This window comes from Zingiber officinale, chromosome 8B (genome assembly GCF_018446385.1).
Source record: "Zingiber officinale cultivar Zhangliang chromosome 8B, Zo_v1.1, whole genome shotgun sequence".
NCBI lineage: Eukaryota > Viridiplantae > Streptophyta > Magnoliopsida > Zingiberales > Zingiberaceae > Zingiber > Zingiber officinale.
The window spans coordinates 62,617,671-62,633,179 of NC_056001.1; the positions used below are offsets into that span (position 1 = coordinate 62,617,671).

Genomic DNA, 15,509 nt, shown 5'->3' on the forward strand with positions numbered 1-15,509 from the left:
GGTCGCCGGGCAGGGCTGGACCTCAGAGGAGTCAGGGAACTGTAATAGGTCGCCGGAGTTGGATTTCTGCGTGAGTCGGGGCCGTTGGAGGCCGTCGCGGACGCCGCGCGCTTTCGGGGATGCGAGGGGTTAGGGTTGAGAAATATTTGGGCGTGAAGGTTTTCCGCCGTCGGGGATGCTGTGGTAGAGAGAGGCTTCCGTCGCCGGCGTGAGGTTAGTGCTCCTCCTCCTCTTCGTTTTAGCTGGTAAACTGATCGACTGTCGCGGTCGCGGGGACGATGGAGAGGCTAGGGATTGCTGGCTATTGCTTTTCGCGTGAGTTTGTGGTCCAGCGTGAGCTCGTGCTGTGGTCCAACGTGAGCTCGTGCTGTGCACGTGATAACATTTTATATGGGATTTGTGGTGCAGGGATGGAGCAGGGATTTGTGGTGCAGACGATTCGAACTGAAACATCATACACTATCTTCCAAAATTAAAGCCCTAATAGCCCAGCGCGGATCCTCTGGTCCCTCCCTGCCCTGGTCCCTCCCTGGACCACAAAACACCTATAAAAGGTTGCATCACATGATTTTCACGTGCACAGACCAGGCCAGAAAACGCAGAAACGCAGAAACGCAGCGACGGCGCCCTAACCTCACGTCTCGCGACCCAACACCTCCGGCATCCTGCGAGCGGAGCGTCGCGTCCTCTCGCGACCCTCCTGTGACCTCCCTGAGCAGAACCCAGCGAGCCGCCGGCGACGACCCTCTTCTCCTACTCCTCTGAGCCCTCACCCTCTCTCAAATTCCTCAACCTCTGCCGCCGTTAGACCTCCCTGAGCAGAACCCAACGATCCGCCGGCGACGACCCTCTTCTCCTACTCCTCAGAGCCCTCGCCCTCTCTCAAACTCCTCAACCTCTGCCGGCCTTAGGGCTTATTTGTGGTACTATTTTATCCTAATCTCAGATAACAAGTTTTGATATTTCTGCCCCGTTAGCATAAAATGAATCTGTTGAACTATTAAGTATGGGTTGATGAATCTTTGGTTTTGGTATTGAGCTGAAAATATTGACTAATGCAAGCTTGTGGTCGTTAAAAAAGGGTTTTATTATACCTTTAATGAGGCATTAGCACCAAATTATATAGAATCCAAATTCTACTAGTTAATAGAAATTAACAAGCTGGGCTAATTATACACTTTTGTAAATGTTACAAACATACATAAAAACTCACTAACCTTCTCAGGAACCTAATGATCTTAGATAATCCAACAAATCATTCTTTTCCTCTCCAACAAACTGTTGCATCTGCAAGGCAGAATTTCTCCTCTTGATATCATGCAGCTCTTGGTTTTGGTATCCAATTTCTTTATTTCACACTGCGCTGGATGAATCAACATGTTTCTGCGTGGGTACATGAATTGCTTGATGAATGTTGTCCATTTATGCTTGTTTGTAAACTCAAGTTACATGCAATTGCGTTATCAATTTTTGGGATTCTTCCAATCTTTGGTTTTGTAGGATAGATAAAAGAAGTGCGCTGGATCAATTTCTTTATTTCACACTTCTTTATTTCACACTTCAAGAGTGCTGTTGAATACAATGATGTTCTGGATGATGGGAACAACAATCATGTAATTATGCAGTTCAATGACGAAATACATTCATTAAATAGGAAATTTAGAATTGCTATCGTTGTAGTTGTATGTACTTGGATTGTGATGATGGAGATGTAGTTGATGTAACTTATTTTGTGATGTAACTTGACATTTTGATGTAACTTTAAATGATGTAACTTGTTTTGTTATACAAAATAAACTAGTTTTGTTATGCTTTTTATAGTGGTTTGTTATGCATTTTGATGTAATCTTGCTAATGAGACTTGCTCAGTTAATAGCTAAATTATCATGCCTGATAACAAAACAAACTAGTTTTGTTATGCTTTTTATAGTGGTTTGTTATGCATTTTGATGTAATCTTGCTAATGAGACTTGCTCAGTTAATAGCTAAATTATCATGCCTCTCAGTCGTTAGGAGGTTGCCTTGCCATTAAAGGAAGAGCACAAATTGTTCCTTGTAAGGGCACTGATTCCACTTCACAAGCCAAGGTGTGTTGCAATGTACCATCAGCAGTTATCGTATTGCGTAACACAACTTGTCGAGAAGGATTGCAAACTTGCTGCTACTGTTGTTAGGGGCTTACTGAAATATTGGCCTCTTATAAACAGTGCAAAAGAAGTTTTGTTCTTGGCAGCCTGCAGATTTCCAGCAATTTATGGTTCCGTTGTTCCAAAAGATTCATTTATTCGTCTAGATATTCATCGATATGATTGGGCATGACACATCTACATGTCATTCATTTAGTCAGGAGAATCAAAATTGCTTAGGCTCACATTGCCAGCTCTATCAATCTATCATAACTTAAGCCGAGGTCATGCTCGAAATACAGAAGTTTTCGCATAGATGACAAAAGAATTGAATGTCAACAGCTAGTTTGTGTTAGTCTTAGTGAATCACTTCATTACTTCCTCACCTTGAACTTAAGCAGCTTGTACTTCTAAGATAAATGAAATAACCTACCCACCCTGTAATATACAAATCAATAGCGATAAAGCTAAATTTTATTCTCAGTAATTTCTTCTCGACAAAATTCAAGTATTTTTTTCCTCAAACAACTGTCAACAGCTGCTTTTAAGACTTGCAAGCAACTACTGAGTGTTTTGCCATAATTAATAGAAACTTTCTCACTTGTATCTTCCACTTTAAAACATTCATCAAATAAAAAATTTTCAATCTTTAGAAACTGACAACAGTTTTCAAACAAAAAGTAAACGCCTCTCCATTGCCAAGAGGGGATGCAAAAATTTAGAAAGTTATGTAAGAGTTTTCAGAAAATTTGTGAAAGCTTAAAATGTTTAACAGGTAGTTCAATCTCAGCGTTGTCTTCTTTTTTCGGTGTGGATCTATAGTAACAAGCATGATGACCAGTTGGACAAAAGCCAAAATGACTCCCAAAATATTTGGAACCTGTCAAGAAAGGAAATCATATCAATAGATTAACTAGCATTTTAAGTGCACATATAAATACATATAAATTGACATAGACACATACGAGATCGTTGATGTCTAAGAGGAGGCCGTAGGAGGTGGTCCAGCAAACTGCACAAATGAGAATTGCACCTATAACAGTAAATGAGTGTTAACTATTAAAATGCCAACTATAAGGGTCAATATGTATCTTATCCTTCCATAAAACTTTATGTTGAATATGCAAGACTATAATGCTATTATAAATATCAGATCAATACTATTAAGTTTCCCAGCACTCTAAGCATAAACTTGGCAGGTAGTACCACAATAGTATAAAAGTTTCAAGATACACTACAATCAATCAACTTTAAATAAAGCTTGATGCTGCAAGTTCCTCAAATAATAGAAGAATCTAATAAAAGAATAGAACCAGCAAACATGTACAAATATATAATCCTATATCAAGTAAAATTGAAACCAAACAAGATCAGCAAACATGTACGATAAGATACATATAAGGTTGTGGTCTATCCTGCCCGGTGTCAGAAGAAAATATACACTTACAAGGTAGATTGTCATCATAGTGTTAGCAGACAGCATTTAACAGAATAACTAATACATTTACTTTATTTTAATCCATTTAAGAAAATTTGATACCAAAACCAAGAGCTGCATGATATCAAGAGGAGAAATTCTGCCTTGCAGATGCAACAGTTTGTTGGAGAGGAAAAGAATGATTTGTTGGATTATCTAAGATCATTAGGTTCCTGAGAAGGTTAGTGAGTTTTTATGTATATTTGTAACATTTACAAAAGTGTATAATTAGCCCAGCTTGTTAATTTCTATTAACTAGCAGAATTTGGATTCTATATAATTTGGTGCTAATGCCTCATTAAAGGTATAATAAAACCCTTTTTTAACGACCACAAGCTTGCATCAGTCAATATTTTCAGCTCAATACCAAAACCAAAGATTCATCAACCCATACTTAATAGTTCAACAGATTCATTTTATGCTAACGGGGCAGAAATATCAAAACTTGTTATCTGAGATTAGGATAAAATAGTACCACAAATAAGCCCTAAGGCCGGCAGAGGTTGAGGAGTTTGAGAGAGGGCGAGGGCTCTGAGGAGTAGGAGAAGAGGGTCGTCGCCGGCGGATCGTTGGGTTCTGCTCAGGGAGGTCTAACAGCGGCAGAGGTTGAGGAATTTGAGAGAGGGTGAGGGCTCAGAGGAGTAGGAGAAGAGGGTCGTCGCCGGCGGCTCGCTGGGTTCTGCTCAGGGAGGTCACAGGAGGGTCGCGAGAGGACGCGACGCTCCGCTCGCAGGATGCCGGAGGTGTTGGGTCGCGAGACGTGAGGTTAGGGCGCCGTCGCTGCGTTTCTGCGTTTCTGTGTTTTCTGGCCTGGTCTGTGCACGTGAAAATCATGTGATGCAACCTTTTATAGGTGTTTTGTGGTCCAGGGAGGGACCAGGGCAGGGAGGGACCAGAGGATCCGCGCTGCTAATAGCCAGCCATGATAACATTGTAAATCGTGAAAGTTAAAATGTGGGACTAAATAACTCCTAACTAAGTAGAAGTACACCGTTTGTTATTAATTGTTTTCTTTTTCTTATTATAAAAGTTTCTTGTTATAAGAAAGCTCGCTCTGGATCAAAACTAGCCAAAAAAAGGGAAGAAAAGGGACGTGGAGGACGAATGAGGAGTGACGGAGCTCTCGAAGTTTGCGCTCGAGAATCGGAAGGAGTGGCCGAGTGGGGCGAGAATATGGGCGACATACCCCTCTGGGACACGATTTAATCAACATCTCTTTGAATCCGGAAAATTCGCCTACCTTTTCCCTCTCCACTTCCTGCTCTTCCGCCTCCTCTTTTATAAAACGCCGATCTGCTGCTCTACTTCCTCCGCCTGTCTTCTCAGCCATGGTGCTCGAAGGTCATCACCATATCAAGGTTGGGCTCTGCATTCCATCGAACAACTCGTGCGCGCCGGCGGCGGCAGCGATCAAATCCTCAAAGAAGAGCAGGCTCAATAAGACCCCGCAAAGCGGCCTCGGGGTCGCGCAATTAGAGCGTCTCCGCTATCTCGAAGAGCAGGACAAGAACGGCGGCGACGCGTCTTCCTCCTTGGACCCCTCGCAGCCTTTCGGACTCTCACCGCCGCCCGCTCGCCAAGCCACGAGCCTCTTCTGCTTTCTTCGCTATACCTCCGGTTCGCAACCTCCTAACCTTCGCGCCGCCGCGGCCTGTAACCGATGCCGCCGCCATCAATGAGCAGCAACGGCCGCACCAACTGCAACCCGCCAGGGTTTTCCTCGACGCTTTGGGATGCTGTCGATCTTAACGATGATCCTTCAGAAGCAATACCCGATCGATAAGCTTGGCCTGCATGAAGCAGCAACAGAGGCCACCAACTGAACTGGTTGGCGAAGCTTGTTCTCGGATTCCTGGCTTCCTTTTACTGATTTGAAATGATGGATGTTGCATGTTTGCAGGTGAATTCTTCGACATTTCTCATGTCACCTGGAGTGAATCATCCCATGAAACCCCCTTCAAACCAAAATACCTCTAACAATTACGACTTGCTTTCTTGTTGGAGAGATCAGGGAAAGGTATGAGGAAGAACTTTTGGTACCACTGGCCAATGTTGTGTGTATGTGTTGCGTTGTGATTGTTGTTAATTTTGCTAGAATTTAGTAGAAATAGTTGGCAACAGGCTGTCTCGCCCTTCTCATCTCGACAATCCCACGGCTTATTACCCTCAAAATCCTTTGCTCTCCAGAGATGATTACTGGCCACCAATTCCGCACACTTCACGAAAAAGGTCAGATGGATGCTTGTACAAATGACAGTAATTTGGGAAAACATGAATTCCAAGCTATTAGGTAGATGGTTTTCTTGTTGTTAAGTTGAAATTTTGCTTGTTTAACAAAGTAACATGCTCCATCTCAGAGGAACCACTTCAACTTCCTTCATGGACATAAGGAGTTCGGATAGTTATAGTGAGAAAAGGAACATAAAAGGTTGCAGGGGTAATAATGGTGTTTGTTTTAGCTTAGGTTTGGTCTCCACATCGAATTCGCGATCTATTGGCAACCCTGCGTATTGTCAGTATGATTGTCCTAATTTCGGCTTGCAACATAATCAGGCAAGAAAAATACTTCATGGTGTCTTTGTTTTTGGTGGATAGTAGTTTGAGTAAATTGTTTATATTCTGCAGAAAAGCTCGGACAATGTCTCTTCATCTAATGGAGTACTGTTCTATAATTTCCTGTCTCCTGGTCCAACTAGAAATGAGAAAAGACCATCTGTGATGAGAGAACCACTAGTTGGTGGAATTGATCTCGACCGGAAACTTTAGGAGATTTTTGTGCTTTGGATGGATTCTTCATACAAATAATTATTCCATGGTCATCTTTTGTTATTTATTGTATCAAGGTAACAACAACTATGTTTATTTCCAACCATTGTTCCTTTCATATGTTACTTCTTTTGCTAGTTCAGTAGTCTTGCCATTCATTGAGTAAAACATTAGTTTTGTGTTTATTTGTGGAAATCGTTAATTTTATTTGAGCATGACAGATATCATTGTTTCTTTCCTTAGTGTTCGTTGACTTTAAAGTCAAAATGGTTCACTATTACAATTCTATCTTCATTCATTGGTCTGATTCTTGATGACAAACTAAAGAAGTATTATTTATAACTTTGTCAAACAATGCAATTAGATAAGTGGATCAGTAATTTTGTGATAACAATTTGCATAAATAGTGAATTCCAATGCATACAAATTCTAAATTAAAATAGATAAAACAAATAGATGCCTTCATGATATAGGTGGCATCTCTTCAGGCCGTAGATTTTGAAATGGTACCCTTTATACAGAGGTATCTAAATCGCTTGTGAACCTACTTTTGTGTGTTGCTACTTGCTTATTCTCGCCACTCCATAATCTGCAATTTGAGTACAACTAAAGCATCAGCCTAAATGCTCTTATTATCTATTGGAACTAAAGCATCAGCCTAATTGCTCTTATTATCTATTGGAAGCACACCTAACTACTCTCAAATAAAACTTTTTATATCCTATCTTATTTGTGTAAAACACAGTCATCTTAGCATTTTCATCCATGGCACATTTAATTTTTGTTACATATGTTGTTTTCTAACTATCTAAGGTTCCAATTTATTAAATAGTGGTAGGTGATACATCACAATGTTATAAAATTCTCTTTGTAGACAAAGTGGCACATAACAACCACATAAGACATCAGAAGCTCTATCTCTTCAGAAATGGATGAAAAAGGCCATGCGAATGAAGAACTCCCATGGCTCAACTTAAAATGGAGCGAGTTGCTCACTTAAGTACCAGAAACCTTTTGTTTCAGCTCTTTGAGTATTTTCTTCTCTGTTGAATTGTGGCGTGATAAGATATTGATCTGGCGAATGTGTAAGCTGGTATTTGATGAGACGCCAAGAGTGGTAGAAACCAAATTGTGATTTCTTCACTATCAAGCCCTATTTGTTTACATAGGGAGACTTGAATCACTAAAGGAGTTTCAGCACAGTGGACAGACAGCGACAAGCACCCAAAATTTCAGCTACACCTTGTTGATGGGTCAAGAACAATCCATCATTCGCTTGGTTCAAATTAATCGTATGGACAACCATATAAAACAGAAACGGTGTATCAAACGTTCAGATCTCTACTTCAATATTTGTCGTTTGTTCAGTGTCTTTCCTGACGGATTAAATTTATCCCATGTGGTTGTAATTCTTCTTTCTTTAGTAAAACCCACAGAGTGTTCCAGTTATGATGCAAGTGAGAATGAAAGACGCTGAACTTTCTCAATGGGAACATCTAATGTGTTTGCATCTCTTCCTGGTGAAATTACCAAAGTTCTGATTGTGTTACAATTTAAGCATGTTACTGGTGTTTTGTGTTACAATTTAAGCATGAACTTATCGCTAAGCTGACTATGAGCTAGAACACTTGCCATAAGGTATCGAGCCTCAGTTGCTTGCAATGTGCTGGGAGTGTCATTAGCTCTATGAGCCTCAATTGTTATTGGTGCCGAGACAGTCATCCTTGTTTGGCTGCTCTAAAAAAAATCTCAAACTCAATTTTGTGTGGTTCACTTGTATTCTTTGTTGTCGAAAAAACATTTCAACTACTTGTAATTGGTCACTTTTGTGGCTCTTTCTTTAATAAAGATAGGATAAAGAAAATTAATGCTAATAGAGACATTCGAACTACTAGGCAAGTTCCATGTAGTTTTTTTTTCCATATTATTTACACAATTAGTCAACTTAGTCATTCCTCTGAATCTAGAAAATATAGATATGAGAATTATTGTCCTTTTCATGGAGAGCTACCTGCATGATGCTGAAAGGAGAGAGCAAGTAAAATGAGGAAGGTGTGACTATGGTCTCCTTGCCACTATTTTCCCACACTTTATTCCATTTTTTATAGTTAGGTAACATTTAGGATTTCTCTTTTTTTATTTTTTATTTTATTTTTTTTTGGATGAAATTTAGGATTTCTCTTATTGGATGGACAAGTAGTGGTCATCATCATTTTGACTAACAACTAATCATCGTGCTACATTTGTGGTGATTCACATGGATTGGACTGTAGCTAAGTTTGTGGTTGAAACCAAGCATTCTACACAGAAAGAGAGAGACGTCTAGAGAGTTGTTTTTATAAATATCTACAGAAATTTTTTTAGATAATCATAAATATTCTTTTCGGATAATCATAAGTCTAAATATAGCTAGAGGTGGTTCCATTTTTTGACGAAATGAAATATAAGGAAAAAAATAAAGGAATTTGACAATTTCTTATATTTATTCAAAATGGAAAAGGGAAATAATAAAATATTCAATTTAAATTTAAATTATATTGGTTTGCTTTTTTTTTTGGTTAAAAATGAAAAAAGAGAACCTAAAAAAGGCATGAGCCCTGGTTAAATGTCAATATTCAAAATCGAAACTAAATTATGAGCCCTTGGTTGTTATTTTTCTCGTCTGTTTAGGAACAAATTCAAAGCATGAGTAATGCTTATATAGAATGACTGAATAACTGGCCATGACTAATTTTTAAACAAGTTAAATGAATTAAAATTGATTGTTTCTACTGAAAATTTTTTAGTTGGTACTATATATTTAACTTATACTGAGTAATCTTGAGATAATAATTTAGTCTTACGAAAATTTTATATTAGTCATAAAAAATACTTGCAGTAGACGTTCTATCAAGCCAAAATCAACCCTTATTATGACAAATTCATCTGTAAAACTCTCACTCAACTGACTCATATGACAATGACTAATTAACAAAAGATTTACTTGCTTTTTCCAATCCAAAGAAGCCACTAGAGTGCAAAGCCACTAGACACAGTTAACAAATAATGACCGGAGAATTCAGCTTAAACTAAGCCATGGTGGAAATAAATGAAGAGGGCGACAAGAGAGGAGAAACCAGTTGGAGTTTCACGAGGAGAAGGACCACCCAACCTCCTAGGATGAGGATGGTTAGCCTCCATTAATGACCCACACCCCACAACTCCCACCTCCTCAAGGTTGCTGCATCATATGGAAAGGCAGGACAAAACACATGAGAAATCTTCACACATGTCCATGGACTGCATCAAGCTTTATGATCTTGAGAAATTTATCAATACAGTTCTGGACAAGTCTCCATTCTCAGCATGTGATTCGTCCTTGAGCCAGACAATCCATGTTGTATCTTTCCTTTCTTTGTCACTGTTGTGTATAAAGTCCCAGCCATAACTGCTCTCCTCCACTCAACTACCTACCTTCCCCTTTCCAACCAAAGCAAGCAAAGCATGCTCCTCTCGGGTGCAAAGTCCAGTTTTCAGGCCTTTTGTCTTGTTGGCTGCTTCCATGGGGAAAGCAGTGGCTACAGCTTCTCCAGTGGCCTCCTGCCATCTCTGGGGGCACATATCAACCAGTCAGTGAAGCTGAGGAGGTTCATGATATCGCCTTTCGATCCTCGTTACAGGTGAAGCACTGAACAATCGAATGATGGTATTCATCATTAACCTGCTGACTGACTAACTGCTTAATCTTGTGTTGATTAACAGAGCATGGCAGATGTTCTTGATTCTACTTGTCATTTATTCAGCCTGGATTTGCCCATTTGAATTAGCTTTCCTGAGATATCTCCCGGCAAAGCTTTTATGGATTGAGAACATTCTCAACAGTTTTTTCGCAATTGATATAGTGCTTACCTTTTTTGTTGCTTGCCTCGATCGAAAATCATATGTCTTGATTGATGATCCAAAGAGAATCGCAGTCAGGTTTGTGTGTGCATGATTCTTTGTCCTAAGATTCAAGATTCATTTATTTATCATGTAGCCAGATCATACAGATATCTGTCCTCCTGGTTCGTCTTTGATGTCTTATCGACTGCTCCGTTTGAGGCAATCAGCCTTCTGTTTAGAGGCAATGGCAATGATCTCGGTTTCAAGATACTGAACATGTTGAGACTATGGCGGCTGCGGCGAGTTAGTTCACTCTTCTCAAGGTCTGCATCCTAAAAATTACAGTGTGTTCAAAGTCAGATCGAGAGTGAAAATGGTTTAACATCATGTGCCATTTTCTTTCGATAGGCTCGAGAAGGACATCAGGTTCAACTATTTCTTGACTCGATGCACAAAGCTTGTGTTAGTAAGCTTTCGAGCTATCCTCCACTTTTTTGTGTCCAAACAAATTATGTACTCACAATCGTTGTTGTCTTCAGGTAACTCTCTTTGCTGTGCATTGTGCTGGATGCTTCAATTATCTCATTGCCGACCGATACCCCGACCCGAGGAGGACATGGATAGGTGCCGCCATGCCAAACTTTCGATCGTCAAGTCTATGGGTCAGATATGTGACCGCAATTTACTGGTCCATTACAACACTGACAACAACTGGTTATGGGGACCTGCATGCTGAAAACACAAGAGAAATGCTATTTGGCATCTTCTACATGTTGTTTAATTTGGGGCTCACAGCTTATCTTATCGGAAATATGACAAACCTTGTTGTTCATGGAACCAGCCGCACGCAACACTTTGTATGTGTTCTTCCTGTTTCCGACTATCAGAAATCATTATAATCCATCTTATAAACTGTCTGGTTGATTTTGTATGCTTAGCAAATGAGTCTAGTTGACACAGCTGAGGTCTAGGAAGTAAAGAAGTTACAATTAGATTTGAATTGTTATCGTACTGCTATCCTAGAAAACATACTACTCGTTACCGTGTTTAGTTGCTGATCTATATTGCTTAGGCTAATACAAAATCATCTTCGAGGCTGAATGCCTTAACTATCTTGGAAAGTAACCATTTGAATTCCATATTCTTCTTTTGACAATGATTTGATGCGACAGAGGGACACAATTGAGGCAGCCACAGAATTTGCAGCAAGGAATCAGCTTCCGAAGCGGATCAAGGATCAAATGTTGTCTCACATATGTCTAAGATTCAAAACAGAAGGGCTAAAGCAGCAAGAGACCTTGAATGATCTCCCCAAGGGTATCCGTTCGAGCATAGCATACAACCTCTTCTTTCCAATTCTACGGCAAGCCTACCTTTTCTGTGGAGTTTCCTTCAAATCCCTTAATCAACTGGTAGATATCATCGAAATATATAAACTCGCAACTTCTTGATTGTAGTCTCCAAACCTCAATAACAGTTAACATTTTTGTATCACTTTCTTGCGATAAGTAGGTAGTAGAGACTCAGGCCGAGTATTTCCTGCCAGGGGAAGATGTGATACTACAAAATGAGGCACCAACAGATCTATACATAGTAGTAACAGGAGCAGTGGTAAGTAATAAACAATCGTTTTCGTTTGTTAAAAATGAGGTTCCTGTATAGCTAGCTGATCACAGTTACTTGCTTAACTTAATGGCAGGACTTGAGATCAGACATTAATGGAACTGAACAAGTATGTTAATTTTATTATTTGTGTGATAAGTTTCATACTGAAGTTTGTCTCTAAATGTGTGTTTTTATTCGAACAGGTTTATGGAAGGCTAGGACCAGGAGAAGTATTTGGGGAGATTGGGGTCCTGTGTTGTAGCCCGCAGACATTTACTGCTCGAACCATCGAATTATCACAAATATTAAGGCTGAGTAGCACCATAGTTATGAGCATGATCAAGGAGAATGTAGACGATGCGAACATAGTTATGAAGAATCTTTTAGAGGTATATAGATTGAGTTAGCCTCCCTAATAGATACATCTAGTAGACTGCATTTCTGACACCTTGTCCTTAATTTCATTTTACAGAAACTAAAACTACAAGGATTAGCTGCTGGAGTTGAGGAGGAACATGGTTCGTATAGCGAAAACCAGAGCCTTGTTCCTAGTAAGGAGAGTAGTAACATGGAGATGCCTAGAAGAAGAGTTGTCCTCCGTAGGCTTTCGAGAAAGATAAGAAGTTCAAAAGAAGACATAGGGAAACTCATAAACCTGCCTGATTCTTTGGAGAACCTCTTCCAAATTGCTAGTAAGTTTTACTTTTCAACAGTTAAAATTTAAAGAAAGAATTCAGTGCACCATATTGATCAACTATTGAGACTATGTGCAGGTGAAAAGTTCACTGGCCATCATCCAATAAAGGTACTCAATCGAGACAATGCAGAAGTCGACGACATTAGAGTTATTCGAGATGGAGATCATTTGTTTCTCGCAGAGGAGGAAGATGAATGTGTTTGATAATAGGCAAGGTGAAGATACCTGCTTCCTCACAGAAAATATATACCACAGTTCTCAACTACACTGTCACCAACTGTATCACTAACAACAATGTGTAGTTTAGTAGAAAATCAATTATTCAGAATTAGAATGAGAAATTTAAGTAAACAAGCTAATTTAGCTTCGAAAGAACTAGTTTCAGTAAGGGATGAAGCAAATAGAATGTTTTATAATTCCAATTTAAGGTTATGGACAAGGGGTTTAGGGAATGAAATTGGAGTTTCATGTGGACTTCAAACCCCAAAATGGAATTGACTTCAAAACAAAGTAAAAGAGATTTAAAAACATTGCCTTTAAACTCAAGTGAGGTAACTAGAAGTGTTTTTTTTTCACCCAATGGAAAACTTTCGTGGAGTCGAATTGGTCACCCCTATACTGAATACCTGATGCCAACTAAAAAAATAAACTAGAAGTGTTTTTGGATCTTATTAATGTGTTGAATGATGGTCATTAAAGTCTAATTTGGCAAATTGCACTACAAACAAAAATCAAGTTTATTGATAGAAATATCCGTCGGAATTCCGTCGGTACATGATATACCGACGGAATTCCGACTGAAAATTAGTCGTCAGTATAATATCCGTCGGAATGTGTTTTCCGACGGATTAAGGAATTCCGTCGTTAATATTTTAACGATGAAATTATAATTCCGTCATTAATGTTGCCGGAAACACTGTACCAGCATTCGGGTGTCTTCTGACGGAAAATGTGTTTTTGTCGGTAGACAAAACTTAAATTATGCGATTTTACCGACGGAAACTAGTTTTCCGACGGTAAATACTGACGGAAACCATTATTCTGTCAGTAATTACCGACGGAATCAAGTCTTCCGTTGGTAATTACCGACGGAAACTAGTTTTCCGTCGGTATTTTCCGTCGGTAATCTATCGAAATACTGACGGAATATAGTGGTTCCGTCGGTAATTATTTGCGATACTTATCGACGGAAAACTTGTTTCCGTCGGAAATAAAAAAAAATCACCAGATTTTCTTTGTTTACACACTCTTCTCTATATACATTTTTTAAATATACAAAAACCATCACAAACGATGATATAATACAATCCACATACAAACAAATCAATTATAATCCACACACATACATCATATAACAATCATACACAAATAATTACACTTATAAAATCCACACAAAAAATACATTCCATACATTTTAGCGATTCATTCTTCTTTTCATATAATCCATATAAGCGCAAATAAACTAACATTCATACTAATAGAAACAATTATAATTATCTAAAAGAAATAAAATTAAACAAATTTGTAGAATACATATGCAAATATCCATATATAAATTCAAGTTTACAGAATACATATCACAACAGAAAGTACTCCAAAAAAAATACAAGAACACTAAATAATAAAGAAAATCTTGTAAAAAGTCAAATACAAAATGATCATGTTCATGTATAAATAAACATTTTGCATATATATATAATGAATTTTATATGAAATGATACATGAACAAAAATGAGTATATATATGATGACATGAAGAGCCAATATGTAAATAGGACCAAATGTGACTCCTAAAACATATAGTATTAAAATATTTAGAAATGAGTATATTATAATATTAAAATAGAATAAATATATTACCACGGAGTATATATGATAAATAAAAACTAAAGTGTAGTAGAACAAACCTCCGAGAAAGCTACTTATCATCGTTTGATGGATCTTGAGTCTATTGTAACTCAAAATCATGTGATGCGTGAGTGAATTTAGCCACGATCGCTCGTATTTGGGCCATGAGAGCTTCATCACTCTCATCACGCTTGACTCTCTTTTTCTCCTCATCAGCCCTCCATTGATCTATGTCGGTCATCCTCTGATCCATTGATTTCAGTTGAGTACGCAGTTCTTGATTTTCACGTCTTAAAGGTTGCATCCTACTAGAAAAAGAGGAACTAACACGACCCACCGAATTCCTTAAACAATCAAATGTAACTTTAGCCTGAGAGCCAAGGCCATAGAGGGTGGAGTTTTTTATCCTTCCACCGACAATATCATAATAAATCTCATTTAAAGTGTTGGTGGATAGAGACTGTAGCTTTCCTCCCTCTATTGATGGTTGAGATGTCTACTCTCTTTGTCATTTGGTGTTGTATGGAAAAATACAATATCTAATTTTGTCAGTAATACTAAATACTAATCAAGATAGAAATAACAAATATAATAAAGTTAATAATCTTACATGTAGAGTCTGAGATCAAGAATCAACAAATGATCCATCCTTCTTCTTGTGGGTCTTGAGAAAGACCTCCATACATGTGGGATGTCGAGCAAGCTCACGTTCCTACATACAAAATAATTTGGGATAAAATTATATAAGTTTGGTAATAAATATAAAATTTCTTATAAAGTATAACTTTAAATTATACTCTCTAAATATATGGTATGCTCAATAATAGATCTGGATCCTGATGTATGCCGAGCGGTTTCGATGCTCGGGCCACCTGGCTCTGTATTTCTATTTACTTTTGCCTTTTCAGCATTTGCTTGCCACCTTTTTGCAGCCCAGGTGGTCGTCCAAGTACTCCATATCGCCTCTGATACATACACAGGCCTAATGTCCTTCTTTCTCATATAATACATATAATCTCTGTATATTTTGGCACAATAAATATTCCATGTAGCTTTAAATTCTTCTTCGTGTCCGTCCTCCCATGTATATCTTTTCTACAATTATAAGTTAAATATTTAGTTAAATGATA

At 38.5% G+C, this 15,509-nt stretch overlaps 2 protein-coding genes and 2 long non-coding RNA genes across 8 annotated transcripts; 3 read left to right on the forward strand and 1 right to left on the reverse strand.

The window, feature by feature from the left end:
* Window positions 1–577: 577 nt before the first annotated feature.
* LOC122016500 lies at window positions 578–1,809 on the forward strand. The gene is made up of 2 exons (XR_006121132.1): window positions 578–923; window positions 1,501–1,809. It is a non-coding gene; the product is annotated as an uncharacterized LOC122016500 (long non-coding RNA).
* A 1,124-nt stretch (window positions 1,810–2,933) lies between these two features.
* LOC122016119 lies at window positions 2,934–4,449 on the reverse strand. The gene is made up of 3 exons (XR_006121056.1): window positions 4,079–4,449; window positions 3,092–3,159; window positions 2,934–3,006 (listed from the first exon to the last, which is right to left on the reverse strand). It is a non-coding gene; the product is annotated as an uncharacterized LOC122016119 (long non-coding RNA).
* Window positions 4,450–4,639: 190 nt separating this feature from the next.
* Window positions 4,640–7,918, forward strand: LOC122014943. 3 transcript variants are annotated; one of them, XR_006120795.1, is made up of 6 exons: window positions 4,642–5,430; window positions 5,504–5,620; window positions 5,699–5,832; window positions 5,961–6,156; window positions 6,229–6,446; window positions 7,244–7,918. XR_006120795.1 is itself a non-coding variant. In XM_042571498.1 (5 exons), exons 1-5 carry the CDS (start codon window positions 5,398–5,400, stop codon window positions 6,367–6,369), a joined length of 621 nt encoding a protein of 206 aa, XP_042427432.1. In that variant the 5' UTR covers window positions 4,641–5,397; the 3' UTR covers window positions 6,370–6,554. The 3 variants fall into 3 exon arrangements, 1 of the variants encoding a protein (XP_042427432.1); XM_042571498.1 differs by lacking the exon at window positions 7,244–7,918 and having other exon boundaries at window positions 4,641–5,430; window positions 6,229–6,554; XR_006120796.1 differs by lacking the exons at window positions 6,229–6,446; window positions 7,244–7,918 and having other exon boundaries at window positions 4,640–5,430; window positions 5,706–6,155.
* Window positions 7,919–9,442: 1,524 nt separating this feature from the next.
* On the forward strand, window positions 9,443–12,878 carry LOC122014942 (potassium channel KAT3-like). Of its 3 annotated transcripts, none has more exons than XM_042571494.1 (11): window positions 9,445–10,028; window positions 10,111–10,326; window positions 10,389–10,553; window positions 10,639–10,696; window positions 10,770–11,087; window positions 11,403–11,642; window positions 11,743–11,841; window positions 11,930–11,962; window positions 12,039–12,224; window positions 12,308–12,527; window positions 12,609–12,878. In XM_042571494.1, the coding sequence occupies exons 1-11, from the start codon at window positions 9,853–9,855 to the stop codon at window positions 12,734–12,736; spliced, it is 1,839 nt and encodes a 612-aa protein (XP_042427428.1). In that variant the 5' UTR covers window positions 9,445–9,852; the 3' UTR covers window positions 12,737–12,878. The 3 variants fall into 3 exon arrangements, with proteins under 3 accessions (XP_042427431.1, XP_042427428.1, XP_042427429.1); XM_042571495.1 differs by having other exon boundaries at window positions 9,446–10,028; window positions 10,398–10,553; XM_042571497.1 differs by lacking the exon at window positions 11,930–11,962 and having other exon boundaries at window positions 9,443–10,028.
* The last annotated feature ends 2,631 nt before the right edge of the window (window positions 12,879–15,509 follow it).

Coding starts and splice junctions, on each gene's coding strand:
- LOC122014943 (XM_042571498.1), top strand. CDS start 5,398: ATGAAGCAGCAACAGAGGCCACCAACTGAACTG. Junction 5,431..5,503: donor AGAGGCCACCAACTGAACTG/GTTGGCGAAGCT, acceptor GCATGTTTGCAG/GTGAATTCTTCGACATTTCT. Junction 5,833..5,960: donor CCGCACACTTCACGAAAAAG/GTCAGATGGATG, acceptor GCTCCATCTCAG/AGGAACCACTTCAACTTCCT.
- LOC122014942 (XM_042571494.1), top strand. CDS start 9,853: ATGCTCCTCTCGGGTGCAAAGTCCAGTTTTCAGGCCTTTTGTCTTGTT. Junction 11,643..11,742: donor TCAAATCCCTTAATCAACTG/GTAGATATCATC, acceptor TGCGATAAGTAG/GTAGTAGAGACTCAGGCCGA. Junction 12,225..12,307: donor TTATGAAGAATCTTTTAGAG/GTATATAGATTG, acceptor TTCATTTTACAG/AAACTAAAACTACAAGGATT.